The 14,852-nt window shown below is 40.3% G+C and overlaps 2 protein-coding genes across 3 annotated transcripts in view; one reads left to right on the forward strand and one right to left on the reverse strand.

Annotated features, from left to right (window-relative positions):
- dennd4c (DENN/MADD domain containing 4C) overlaps positions 1-14,852 on the forward strand; it is a 205,021-nt gene that overhangs the window by 126,360 nt on the left and 63,809 nt on the right. The window lies entirely within an intron of this gene.
- LOC146521746 (zinc finger MYM-type protein 1-like) lies at positions 3-2,724 on the reverse strand. The gene has a single exon (XM_085155408.1). It carries the CDS (start codon positions 1,866-1,868, stop codon positions 288-290), a length of 1,581 nt encoding a protein of 526 aa, XP_085011534.1. The 5' UTR covers positions 1,869-2,724; the 3' UTR covers positions 3-287.

Here is a 14,852-nt window from a genome sequence, read left to right on the forward strand (position 1 = left end):
AGTTAAACTATTAAGAATCTTTGCTCTTCTGAAATCTGTGTTAAACAACAACAAACATAAATTAGTAACAAAAATACAGCTGAGTAGAGGCTTTACAAACCACCAGCAGCCATAATGCTAAATTTTAATCTTCAAATGTTTCTGAGCCGTCTTCAACCTGCTTTTAACACATTAAAGTCCCACAGTCAATGCAGCCTGACTCAATCTGATTCTAGATGTTCAGCACACACACACGGAGACACAGAGGTACTGTTTAAAGTTTAGTGTTAACCTGAGTCACTGATCATTTACAGAATAGAATAGAATAGAATAGAATAGAATAGCAGCCGACGCAGTGCACTAAAGGACCTTTCGCACGAGCAGCTGCTGACAGGCACTGTTAGGGCAACTTGGATGGTTGCCTTCAGAGAGGGAAACATGTCTGAATCAAGGAGGTTGTACACAGACAACATATTTTTGGGTGGACATCCAGCCTCTGTTTTCCGGGTAAGAAAGTTTCTGGCCACCAGAACCTCCTCTTTTTTCAGGTCAAGTCTGTAGTGCTTTGCAAGTTCATTCAAGTGTGGTTGACTCAAGAAGTTCTCAGATTTAGGACTGCATGCCTGGACGCCTTTTAGCAGCCCTGCATCTACACTGCAAAATCTTTGATCAAGCTCGCCAACCATCCGATCCACACAAGGGAAAAGTAACTCTCTTTTCAATGTGTCTGAGTTGTTCAATTCAGTGCGTGAATTGAACAACTCAACAACTACAGTTGCCTCCAGGACAAAATCCTCCATTTTCCTCTGTTTGTGCCTTGTCTTGGTACCTGGTTCAGGGATACTGTGGGTGTTACACAGGGCCTTGGTTTTCTCATACAACTCTGTAGCAAATGCATCTGAGTGTTTACCCTTAAGTGTGTCACACACAGCTTGTTTGCAGATAAAAGCTTCTGCCAGGTCTAAAGTCTCTTTCTGCAGGAATTTGTGGAGTCCTTCAGTTACAGACAGAATCGACTGAAACATCAGTAGTGCATAGACTGCTGAGAACTTGTAGAGCTTTGCTCTGAGACCAACAGCTATGGGGGATCCAATTGCAGATAGGCACTCCAAAATGGCAGGCAATGTCTCAAGAACTCCACTGATTGATCGCAACTGACATGCCCAGCGAGTGTTTGAAAGTTGCACAAGCTCAGTTTTTGTCAATCCAAGCTTTGCCTGAGTCTCCATGAACTTATGATGATTGACTAGGGAGGTGCTGAAGAAAGAATACACACACTCCAACAAGCTGAAAAGCTCCACAGCCTCCGGGACAGCCTTGCAAGTATTGCACAAAACCAGGTTGAGTTGATGAGCATAACAATGCACATAGATAGCCTCAGGATGGAGCCTTCTAAAATGTGCTTGTACACCTCCAGTGGAGCCACTCACGACGGCTGCACCATCATATGTTTGTGCTACACACTTAAGCTCTGCAAGACCATTGTTTTGGATCTGCTGCTGAATCTCATTTGCAATGGACTGGGCATCAAATGATTTTATCTCTGCTAGTGCAAGGAAACGCTCCTTCACTGCCCCCTCTGACACGTACCTGACACAAACAGCTAACTGCTCTGCCTTTTTATCCCTTGCCTCATCTGCCATGATGGCATAGACTTTAGACTTTGTCATTTCAGATACAATGACACTAGGAACTTCCTGGGCACAACAGTCAATCATGTCATTCTGGGATGTTGGCGAGATATACTGTGCATTTGATGGGGGATTATGTTTTTGAAGAAAAGCATCAAACTCCTTCAAAAGCTCTATGCACGCAAGAAAATTCCCTCTGTTCGGGCTGTCTTCACCTTCATCATGGCCACGAAAAGGGAGTCCCTGTCTCCCTAACATAGAGATGACTGCAACAATTCATCTGAGATACTCTCTTCTTTCGACTATCTCACTCACATTTGCAGTTGCTATCACCTGTGCAACGTTTCCCTGTTTGCTAGTTCCCTGGTAGCTTTTCCATGTAACAACACTGTCCTTATGTGTTTGAGCCATCTCATGCTTGCCAAAGATGACTAAAGCTTTCTTTCAGTTCTTGCAACCGCTACTGACCAAACTATCATGTTTGATGTTTTTGCCAAACACTCTACATGGGAAGCAGAAAGCTGCATTCTGGTTGACTGAATATTCTAACCAGTTGTGCTTTTCAAACCAGCTGTGGTTAAATGCTCGCTTCTGTGTACCAAAAGTATCATGTGGATAGCTCTTCAGCTTTACCTGTCTGGGCCCTGTGTCTTTGTCACCTAAATCAAACCCTGTAGTAGAACGAGTTGCTGCAGCTGCTTCATCATTTTCCCTCTCTTGGCCTGTTTGCTCTCCTCTCGCTATAATAACTTGATCTTCCTCTGCCTCTCGATCCATTTGCTGCAGCTCCTCTGTCTCTCCTTGCTGTCTCTGACTTGAACTTGCCTGTTGACCTTTTTCTCCCTCAGCCTCTCCTTCTGCCTCACCCTTCAAGATACATTAAAACATACTGAATTGTAATGTAAATTGCTAATATCATGACTTCAGCTCACACGCCACAGTAATTTGTTGCTCCCAAATATTTTGAAGTTACAAACATTACATTTTGAGCACGCATGTGACTAAAATGGTTGCAATTTAAAGCCCTGAAAAATATTACTAAATTACTTGAATTTAAGTAATATTAAAATAGAACCCTCAAAAATATGTGAGTCAGGCTAATTTGACTTATATATATATAAGTCAAATTATATATATATATATATATATATATATATATATATATATATATATATATATATATATATATCTTTGCTCTCTCCACTTTCTAACCTTGACTCTCCTAAATAAAAGCTCAAGTTAAACAGGTGTTATATGTTGTACCGTGACTGAAATGTTTCATATTTCATATCCATATTGAGTCCCATAAAATTCTAATCAGACTGTCTGCATCACAAATGACTCCATCCTGTGAAATCTTTGACTCACCTCTCCAGTAGAGGTCTCTCCCCTCTCACTCTCTGTGCTCCTCTGCCCTGACTCCTACAGGTTAATGGGGATGGAGGAGTGATTATTATTATTTCCACTGATGATAACCTGAATGAGCTCAGCTCAATTTTTCAGAGCTAAAACGAGTGATAGAAATTAACATTATGCTAACAATATAAGTTAGTGCGCTAGCCAGGTTTTTATTTATCAAAATGGGGAGCACCTGGTTCATTATTTACATGGGACTCTCTGCTGTTAGCTGGAGCTAACTAATTGTTACTACCAGCCAGTGATGAAGACTTACTTTCTTGAAAAACTTGCGTATATCCATGATTTCTTGCTGTTTGCAGCATGTACGCTAGTGTGTCCGCAGGTGTATACGAGCGGAGTGTAAAGTAGCAGTGAAACTGAATTTTCAGTAATGTGGATGTCCCCTGTGAACAACTGGAACGGATTGGATAACGAAGCACTGACGCTACCTTAACAGTGTAAAGTGAAAGGGACCAACCGAGTTATGATCATATTTATGTGAATAGCGACAGGTTTATATTATTATTTCTTTAAACTCATATTCCTGCATCTTTATATTGAATTTGTCTGCAAGTTCTGTAAAAAAAAAAAAAAAAAATTAAATAAGTTTAAAAAAAAAACAACTAAAAAAAACCCCACCAAATTATTTAGGGAGGCTTCAGCACCCCTAAAATAGGCCTAACGACGCCACTGGTTCCCTTAGTGCCAAAATATAACAGATGTTAGTGTACTATAACTGAAGTAATGATGTTAAGTCCTTAAAGTCATATTCTTTTATTGTCATGACTGTATTTGAAGCTATGTTTGTATGATACCTGATTTATATAAAATATGGCTGAAGTAAACTAAAGCCTAAAATACTTAGTCAGTCATTTGTTTAATAGTAATTTAAGATTATATAGTTCACATATAAAACTATGAATTGTGATTTTAAATGGTTTAAAAGCATATAGAATAGCATATTTCTCCTCTTTTTATTAACAAGCAAAAACAAAAAGAAAAAAAAAGAAACAGGGCAGGGTTCGGTGGTTGAATCATCCGTCCCCACCAATGCCAAAACCAAATCTACGCCCTTGCTCTGATGCGACCCGAGTGCTCACACTGTGCGTCCATAAAATGAAAGTTATAACAGAAAATCTGTCGCTCGCTCTTCCTCTCCGTCTTTCACTCACACAGACACGCACACCACCACCATCAACTTTGCTAAATTGCTAATGAAAAACACTGATCAGGCAGCTGTGATTGCTTTTTCGCTGACGTTTGTATTTGCGGGTGCGCAGTGTGAGAAACTGCGGTGACACCCTCGCGACCTAGCGATTGATGATCGGGAGCTGGTCGTGAGGTGTTAATCGCTTCTCGTTACCCCACTACACGATGCACGACGCACGATGAAGGCCAAAATCGGGCCGATCGCCAAAACGGTCGCACGACTGAAAAATCGGCTCAAAATGGGCCAAAAATCGCACAGTGTAAGCCCGGCATTAAGGATAAGTTAGACCACGATGAAGTCTGGGTGTGGGGAAAAAAGAGGAACTGTTTGGTCTATCAGTTGGATTGTAGGACTTGGACTTGCTGTTTCCTGAGACGAATTGGAGTCGGAAGAGGAAGTCGGAGAGCCCTGTACGGGGTTGCGCACTCTCTTCAAGTTGGATTCCTTCCAGCCTTTTACCCGTGATCAGGATGTTCTTTTTTTCCAAACTCTGCCGCATACACTGTGCGATTTTGGGCCCATTTTAAGCCTATTTTTCAGTCGTGCGACTGTTTTGGGGATCGGCCGAGTTTCGCCTTAATCGTGTGTCGCGCATCGTGTAGTACACATGGGCTAACGAGAAGCGATTAACACCTCACGACCAGCTCCCGATCACCAATCGTTTAACCGTAAGAAAATCAAACCTGTTTGAAATCCTGTCGCCCGTCACGAGGGTGTCAACGCAGCCTCTCAAACTGCGCACGCGCAAATACAGAAATGAAAGTGAAAAGAAAAGAGCAGCACATCGGTGCAGCGTGTGATCTGGACACAAGCCATGGAGGCACAACTTGTAGAACTGTGGCAAGCTCTTCCGAGCCTCTTCGATGTGGCCTCACAAAATTACTAACTGGTGATTTGAAATAGGGCGGAGTCTCTCCGGAACACGTCGACAATGAGTACAATAAAAGCATGCAATAAAACTGTAAAAATAAAACACTGTACATTAATAAAATATTAAAAATGCTAAAACACATATGATCATATGAACATGATCTCTGCGTCCCAATTCATAGGCCGCATCGTTCGGAGGTCGCATTTGAAGGCCGATTACGATTACTGTTAGTCCCCTAGGTGGAGACACAACCGCGTGTCAGTGAAGCGTGGGTGTGCTTTTAAAGCATGTCTCAGCCCCGCCCCGCTTGCTTTAAAAGCACACGCACGCTTCACTGCTTACGCCGGCTCAGGCAAACGCTGGTGACGCTTATAAGGCTGAGACAGAAGAAATAAGAAAAACATTGTTGATAAAGGTAAGATTTACAGATTTTTGATTTCAAATACAAACACTTGAGGCAGTGTTTGTACGTTAACCAAAACTTGTTCATAATGATTGTGTTAACAGATTTGTCCAAATTTAAAACCAACAAACAAAAATCAGCTCAGTTGCAGTAAAGACTGCATTTTAGTTTCAAACTTTATATAAAGTTTTCATTCAATATTTATTATTCGCTTAATCCCACTCTTTTGCATGTTCACTTAAAAAAATGCTGTTAATACCGACGATATTGATTTGTAAATGATAAACTAACAATCTTGTCAACACAAAGTTCTTTATTTGGAGAACATTTCTACGAGAAAGATAAGTTACTGAAAAAGTGCTTGCTCTTTGGCAATATCGTAGGCAATGTTAAACTTAATCATCCTCTGATGACCTGTTTGCTGCAGCCTGCCAGTGAAAGGCAGTGGGGAGAGGGGACACTTGGGCAGTGCATTTATCACGCATTTATAACTGAGGATAAAACAGTTAGTTACTGTTAGTCGCCGAGGTGGAGACACAACCGTGTGTCAGTGAAGCGTGCGTGTGCTTTTAAAGACACGATTGCCGGGGGTGGAGACGCCCCGGAAGCGGGGCGATCCGCCCCACACGAAGCGGGGGCGGATCTTTGGCAATATCGTAGGCAATGTTAAACTTAATCATCCTGTTTGCTGCAGCCTGCCAGTGAAAGGCAGTGGGGAGAGGGGACACTTGGGCAGTGCATTTATCACGCATTTATAACTGAGGATAAAACAGAAAAACATGAAGGAGATTTTACTTGCTTTCTCCTGGCGCTTTATAGCAGATAACCTTAAAATATTCTGCCGTAGATCAAAAACTGAAGAAAACCATGAATCGACACATGAACATGACCTGATGCTGCTGAAGCAGAGCAAGGGGCTTGATTAGAGACACGGATAAGCGTTTTGCAATTAAGCACAACTCCACTCCGCCCTGGCTGGCAAGTATAAAACACAGAAACCCTTCAGTACTTACACCGGCTCAGGCAAACCTCGGCGACGCTTATAAAGGTCGAAAAAGAAGAAATAAAAGGATTATTATCGTCAGCATTGTGGATAAAGGTAAGATTTACAGACTTTTGGTTTCAAATACAAACACTCGAGTCGGGGCGCGCGCGCTGCGACTCTCGGGGCCCCGACTCGGGGCGCGCGCGCTGCGACTCTTGGGGCCCCGACTCGGGGCGCGCGCCGGGGCATTTATCACGCATTTATAACTGAGGATAAAACAGAAAAACATGAAGGAGATTTACTTGCTTTCTCCTGGCGCTTTATAGCAGATAACCTTAAAATATTCTGCCGTAGATGAAAAACTGAAGAAAACCATGAATCGACACATGAACATAACCTGATGCTGCTGAAGCAGAGCAAGGGGCTTGATTAGAGACACGGATAAGCGTTTTGCAATTAAGCATAGCTTTAAAAAGTTTCAATTCCTTCGGTATTGAACAGCAGGAATGAGGCTTTCTTGTCGGAGGTCACTTTTGGACCGGACCAAAAAAATAAACAGCGGCCGACAGCGCTGTCGGCGCAATGCAGAAAACAAGTGCGTCGGGTCGCACTTTATGTTTGCGTCTTTGTGCGGAATCCGTTTACCTGCTCTCATTCACTGTTTTAGCTGTTTGTGGTTGTTGAAATAGTTTTGAGCTTTAACGTGAGATTCTGGCGTTTCTGGCAAAATAAATTTATATTTGGCAGGACAGGGAAAAAAGGGAAGAGGGAGAAGGGGAGAAGGGACGAAGAGAGGAGTGAAGTGAGATAGGCGGGCCAGGGAGAAGTAGGCGGGCCAGGGAGAAGTAGGCGGGCCAGGGAGAAGGGACGGCATGCATACGAAGGTAGACAGGAATATCTGGACCACGTCCAATCAGAGATTTCCCGCCCCCTAACTAGGTCTGATTGGTTTAGACCACAGTAAAAAAACGGAGTGTCAATATTTCAGAGAAAACCTATTTTAACCTAGAGAGTATTTACAACTCTATGAGGAGTAAACCAGCTCTAACATCATAGTTAAAAGCAGGGGCGATTTTAGCCCATTTTTGGGGTGCAAAAGCACCCCCAAAACCCCCCCTCCCAAAATGGTTTGTTCCAGCTCTCCCCTACTCTGGCTCTAGCGCTGTTGCTGCCAGAGCGATGGTGGCTGAGACGCAGCAGAGCGGAGGTATAAGTGCCTGGCTTAAAACAGGACATGTTAGCTGCATTTAACCTTCAGTTACTCTTTATATAGTTGGTAGGAGTAAGACCATGTTTCTTTTTAGCTGAAAAACATTACACTAGGTAACCTGCAGTGTTGAAAACGTGTTTTCCGATTATGTTTGCTACCCTACATCCGTCCTGCTCTGTAGTAAATTCAGCGACATTTCACCATCCTGTTGCTCCCATTGAAATGTATACAGCCTATTTAAAATCTAAAACTTTAAATTGTCCACAGCCTACTGTTGTTACCACTGTCCTGTTAGAAATGGATACTAACTAGCTAACTGACTGAATGCCCATTAACCTTATAACTCCTGTTGTGTGTGTGTGTGCAGGGCCGTGCAGAGAGGTTTAAAGGGGCGGGTGCTCAAAGTTAAAAAGGGGCACATTGAGCCAGGCTGAATAACAACAACACACATTCATCAAGAACCTAATATGGGCAACAAGGCAAAGCAAACGTAGCCGATGCTTTACCTGATGGGTACAATGTTGCTGTTGAGGGGTTGCTGCTGATAGTGCTGGAGGGCAGGGCTGTGTTGATCTGAGACTGTAGACATTAAAAAGTCCATAGGAGAGATGGTAGCTGATTAAACAAGTGTCATGAGATAATAACAAAATGCAAAGATTGGTGACAGCGCTTGGAACCATAAGGCAACAAAAAACTGTGAGAAATAATTTAGGCTCTGCCTGTGAATCACTCTTTCCTTCTCTTCTTCCTTCCATCCCATCATTTCATATATCACTCTCCACTTGCTGTCTATCTGAGAACAAGGCACAACTTGCTATTGCAATAAACTTTAATCTAATTATCCACACCTAACAACTCTTGCACTTAATCTATAATACAATGATGACAGAAAAATGTTATAGCACTGCCTTTAGTAGCCTCACACAGCTCCTACTGTTTCCTCCTCATGTCCTTACCAGCCATGTCTGGACAATGTTATATCATGAGTAATAATTTAAAATAATCCATATACATAAAACACACACATGCACGCACGCACAGTGACGTTTTAGACCTTCTTCAGAATACTGTATATACTATGGCCATCACTGTGCTGATCCAGAATCCTTACATTATTATTTATTACTAGAGCTACAATAATAAAGCAATGAGGAGGGGGAAGTAATAAATATGAAATAATGTATTTATGATGATTTCATTTGTTTCACTATCCACTCTGTGCAGGGGCAAAGCTTATTACATTTTTAAACTGTAGAGATACAATAATTCTACTGCTGTAAAAACCAAATTTTGTCTTATTTAAAATATAAATCTAATATAATCTGCTTCTTAATGTATGTTCTTTAAAATACAGCGTGTGTTTTTTAATATATTATAATTATAATAATGCATAATTATGTGGACATGCATATTAGATCGTTTTTTAGTGAAATATAATCCCTCCAGAAAGGCAGGAAAAGCCCGGAAACTTACTTTAAAACTAAATATGTTCCCTAAAACGGTGGACAGAGCTACAGACCCATGACAGCCTTACACGGGTAGCCAGCAGCTATGACCAGCACTACTTGTGCAGTTAATAAAAGGACAGGTAATGTTTGTCACGCTGTTGCACACGCAGCACGCTCGTTTGTTTCAACATACCAACGTGTACATAATAAGCTAATACTCCTGTGTGCTATACACTACAGTGTACGCTGTACACCTACTTACTGGTTTTGTCGCATCAGTCTGTGTCTCTGAGTTAACTTGTGTTTCTCCTACAGCTCCGGACCGCTAAAAATGCGCGTGCTCTTTGTGAGCTCGTTCCCGGCTCGTAACCAGCGCGTTCTGCCGTCAAGAGCGATCATTGGTTAAATGTGATCATGTGACTGATGCAAGCCAGATCCTTTTATTTAGCAAAACTGTGATTAATAGTTAAATATTATTGTTGAGGGGCACAGACAGGACTCCGCACGCACACACACATTAAAAAAAAAATATATATATTTTTTTTTAAAAAGTTGCCTCAACAAAAGGGCAGTTTGGGCACCCATCAGGAAAGGGGCGGGTGCTCAAGCCCCTCTAGCCCCCCCCCCCCCCCCCCTGCACGTGCCTGTGTGTGTGTGTGTGTGTGTGTGTGTGTGTGTACAGAGAGACAGCCAGGTTCATAATAGATATGAGGAAGTTTTTTTTCAAAAAAAGGAGCCACATTCAGGTAAAAGTGTAAAATCAAATGATCCGTCAATAAAGGATAATGTTGGATCAGTGTTTTAGTATTTATATCTTTTATTAGATGTTCATGTGGTTTGGTTATTTTCCTTATGGTTGAAAGTAAACTGAGAGAGGACTTTTTGTTAGTGATCTTAATAGAATCTTTTTCATATTAATGTAATTTTTCATCTAATTGAATACAATCTATTTGTGTATGATTGTCAGTCCAAAGAGGGAGAGAGGAAAGAGGGGAACGTGAGGAGAAAGTACAAGGTCAGTGACAGGCACAACAGAAACTGTTAAACTGACAAAGAAAAAAAAACACAACTTATTTTACTCACACAATCTGGAAGTTGTGTCCTCCCTATATTAAAGCTGTTATACAGAATCTGCAAAACAAACTGGGTTGAAACATTTTTACCCTCTTTAACAACATTCCAACATAACATTATAATTGATTGGGGAGATTAAAATTAATTATATATTTTTATGTGGTTCAGCCACAACTTTACTAAAACCTCAGCCAGTAATAGGTAGGCCAACTTTTGGACCGTCCAGTTGTCTGTATGACTGCCGCAGTACGTACATCACATTTGCACACTATCAGAAAGAGCCAAACAGCCCTGGTGGAGTGAGGAGCTGTAAAGAGAAGCAGATGCTCTGTTTATATTCTAAAAATGTTTTAAGCTTGTTTCAGAGATTCTGTACAGCAGCTTTAAATGTTTTCCAAAAGCACACAGACACTTATCAGTGTTTCTCAAACTTTTTACAGTGTGTACCACCTGAGAAAAATGTCAAGCTCTCTCAAGTACCACTATGAAAGCATGAAACTCATAAATCTTACAACACAAAATTAGTATTATTAAATTAGTATCTGCAGTAAAGATTTTTTTCATACATTGTATACATTCTACCACAGGCAAAGTTGCCTCCATTTTTATAGTTTTTATTAATATTTTGTAATAATTTTTTTTGTTTTGGGAGTGTTTTTTATGTATCTGTATTATACTGTTTACTTTTTACTCACTATTGGCGTCATCCCCCCCCCCCCTCCCCCAGTAATTAAGGTTAGGATATGTTTTGTTTTTTTTTATTCCAATCCATTCTTCTTTTGCAGCATTTAAATAACCTTTATCAGATTTGATGGTTTTGTTCCAGACTTTTCAAAAAAGTGTTCTGGTTTTCTTTCACAAATGTGGGGATTCAATTGTGTGAAAATATACAAAACAGTGATGTCGTGTTTTGTGACGAGGACCCAGGCACAGAGAGACTTGATGAATTTAAGAATCTTATGATTTAATAAAGAAATTTGCAGACTTGCATAGAGATGGTAAAATTTTGATGACTGATAACAGAGACGAAGACAACAGATGACAAGGACAGGGAGGAACAGGTGTTTAAATGCACCAAGGAGACAATCAAAGAGAACTCGGGACAACTGGAGACATTTAAGGATGCAGGGACTGACAGAGACAGGGAAGAAGTCTCATCGTGACGTGTAAAGTTTATCTTGCTTGGCTGGGCAGCTCTCTGGGTGCTCAGCACCCCCAAAGCTCTAATCCTAGAATCGCCCCTGGTTAAAAGTCAGTGTAAAGTTTGTTAGTCACGCAGTGAAGACTTAACTCCACACAGTGTTGATTACCAGTCCGCAGGCGTGTGCGGCCTCAGAGCTCTGATGCGCATGGAATTTGAGCGACAGGTTCAGTAGGAGCCCTTGATGAACTCTTTAGGGCCCATTATGTCTTTGGTACATTATACAGTTCATCCCTGACCAACTTTTTTTTACTTTTCTGCAAACAACTACGACATTGGGGAAATGTCATATTGCTTTCTCTAGTGAGCAACACTGAACTGTGAATTGTAAAGGTTTGTTACGTTAATTAAATGACACTGAAATGAGAAACATAATAAATGCTGTTACTTTAACCTGTATATTTGTTGTCATTTCCATAATGTAGGATCGATCACAGTTATTTAGTAATATAGCATCATAAGATGAATATGAAAAAATCACACTACAGAGAAGTAAAAATGATATATTATTACACATCAGAGTGTTATTATTAAACTAAATTTGGAGTAAAAGTAGCTCTATAAAGTGTAATCAAATTATTCTGAACAATGTGAATAACCCTCAGTGTTAAATATCTTTACACATTTTGTTGTTAATTTTGACACTAAATTGAGTACAATTAACACTGAAAAGTTAACACTGGCCATAGAGTAAATTTAACTCTAATTCTGAGTGGTCCGGGACATCATAATGTCTAACTTGCGTTATGATTGTGATAGAGACTGTTAGGGACTGTTATATCAATGAAAATACAAGTTAAAAACATTTCAACAAAATTTATTGTTATCACTGAAACACACAGTAGGCCTACATTAGATATAGGGCTGCATTTTAAAACAAATTAGAGAAAATTGTACATCTTAAAACAAAGTGCTTAATTTCCGGAAAAAAAAAAATATCAGCAGCTTGAGTTTCCCTTTTTCTTTACCCTTTACAGCTCGACTTAACAGTCTCAATACATTTACAACAGATAACATCAAAACATCTTAACAATTTTACAGTTTCTTTCTTTCCCCCTTATATTCCACTTCCCCACTTTGTTGTTCAGTGAGAGAATTGAGCTTTAGTTTGCCCTTCCAGGATTTTAAATCTGGGCTGGAATGGTGTCAGGGCCATTCTCATACACATGTGTAGGTGCTCATTGGTGAGCCTGGAACGATATTTAGTTTTTATTATGTTCATTGTGGAGAAAGCTGCCTCACAGCTGTATGTGGAGCCAAACATGGTCAAGATGTACAGGGCTACTTTTCTCAAATTTGGGAAAGCTGTCTCAAAGACCATTTGGAGCCAGAAAGTGGCAGGTTCAGTTCTTCCAAACTGCTCTTTCAGGGCCACATCTGCTTGGAGCCCAACCAGTTTTTGAAGAGGCCCAGCATTTGCCCACTTGAAGTGCTGTGTGACTTCCTTTGAGAACCCTCTGACATCAGAGATGAGAAATGGGTTCTTTATGAACATGGTAAGCTGCTGTCCAAAGCTGAAGCTATCAAAACGTTTGCTGAAGTTTTCAATCAGCTTATCAACAAAGTCAACAAAAGAGGACACATCTCTCTGTCCCTGAACCTGTTCCTGAACCTGCGCTTTGTGTGCAGAGCTTCATTTACATTAGTCCTTCATCAGTCCTTCGTGCTCATGTCTAGATTAAATGTCAATCTTAGGAATTCACGAGTTTGGTAGATCTCATTCATGAATTTGAAGTTTACTTCTTTTGCTTTGGGAGAAAGGGGAAGAGAAATTTATTTTCTTCAGAGAACCTTAATCTCCTCATTCTCAAATTGTTTCAGAATTAGGAAAACAGTTCTGATCGGGGCGGATAGTAAAACTTTGTACCATCTCTGGGAGCTGCCAGGATCTAGAAAAAGCTCCTCTACTGAGACAAACCCAGTGTGTCTGATTACGGCAGTGGAAAATAGAGCAAAAGGGGCAGGTGCTAATTTTTATTTATTAGTATTTTATTTATTTATATTTTAAACATTCAGGGACAGGTGTCTGCGAGTCAATGACATCCGATGAGTCCAAAGCAACTTGTTTCATTCAAAAAAACTTTTTACTTATGACTTATGATTTGTTCTTCCCTCTAACAGACTTGAAGCTGCAATGGACGGACACGGTGAAGATGCCACTCCGCTGTATGTCCTGTGTGTGTATTCCTGGTTTCGTTTCCATCTCATCTACCACCAGACTGACGGACTGGCTGTGATACTTTATGGTGACAGAGAGAAGCTTGCTGCGATATTCCTGCAGAGGATGGTGACGGAGTTCTTCAGGAACTGGATTCACAGGCCTGAGTGACCAAGACCATCAGTGACCTGTGTTTGCAGAGCCTCTGCGGGACTTCCAACACAGTCCTCTGGTGACGCCTGATGGCCAAAAGTATGAAGAGCAGCTTGAATCTACAAAATGACCTGCTTCATTATGACCGCCCACTCTACAGAGTAGAGTTCACAATTCTGTCTGATATTGGGCTGCCGTTGCTTTGCTTGTTGGGAGGTGAAAAAATTGTTATGTCTATTTGTTTAATAGATAAATTTGGTCAATAAACTTTGCTTATGCGCCATGGTGTGGTCTTTCTTTACTTGTGCCTTCTTGATGTTGGTAAATACAATACATGAAAAATACATACATATAATAATGTACAACACATTATGGAGTACGCTTCTGCTGTGAGATCCTGCCTCCATGAACTCATGCAATTAATCACTGGACAGAAAGACAGCTGTGTGTATAAATAATATGATATTGGGCCAATTTTCTTATACATATTTTTGACCAGGAGGTAGAACTGATTGTGAACTGAAAAGGTAAAATGCTTATGAACTTGTAAAGTAAAAACGTGATGTATTTAAGGTTATCCGTTTGGTTTTTATTTAAGAAGAGAATTTGTTCCACTGTGCGATTGCCGAGTTTCTTTTCTTAGAGATAATTTCTTCTGCATTAGAAAAAATGTGGAACAAAGAGGCTGGGGAGCCCAGAAACTGCAATGCAAGTTGGTAGAGATGCAGGTATATGGTCTTCCTGGTGTCACAGACGATCAGCTAAAACTATTAAACAAATTAAATTACTGCCAATTTTGTACAATAATATTTTAAGATTATTTTAAATATAAAATTGATATTTTTTATTATATTACATTTAAACAGTCAAATGGAAATCTTTTAATGATACTAATATTATGAAAAGTACATTTTTGTTTTGTTAACACATATGTTAAGTTTTTTATATTTTCAGATAAAATAAACACAAAAATGGTGTTAAAGGGAGATTTATAACAATAACTAAAGTTTTTACAGTTTTCTCAAGCTGTAAAAATTACGAATGAATGAATAAATAAAAATTAGCACCTGCTCCTTTTGTGTTTTTTTCCACTGCCGTAGTACTCACACACACACACACACACACTGGGTT

The sequence above is a fragment of the Neolamprologus multifasciatus genome, chromosome 3 (assembly GCF_963576455.1).
Source record: "Neolamprologus multifasciatus chromosome 3, fNeoMul1.2, whole genome shotgun sequence".
NCBI classification, from domain to species: Eukaryota; Metazoa; Chordata; class Actinopteri; order Cichliformes; family Cichlidae; genus Neolamprologus; species Neolamprologus multifasciatus.

Bases quoted from the DNA above. Each gene is read 5' to 3' on its own strand.
- LOC146521746 (XM_085155408.1), bottom strand. From the start codon at position 1,868: ATGTTAGGGAGACAGGGACTCCCTTTTCGTGGCCATGATGAAGGTGAA.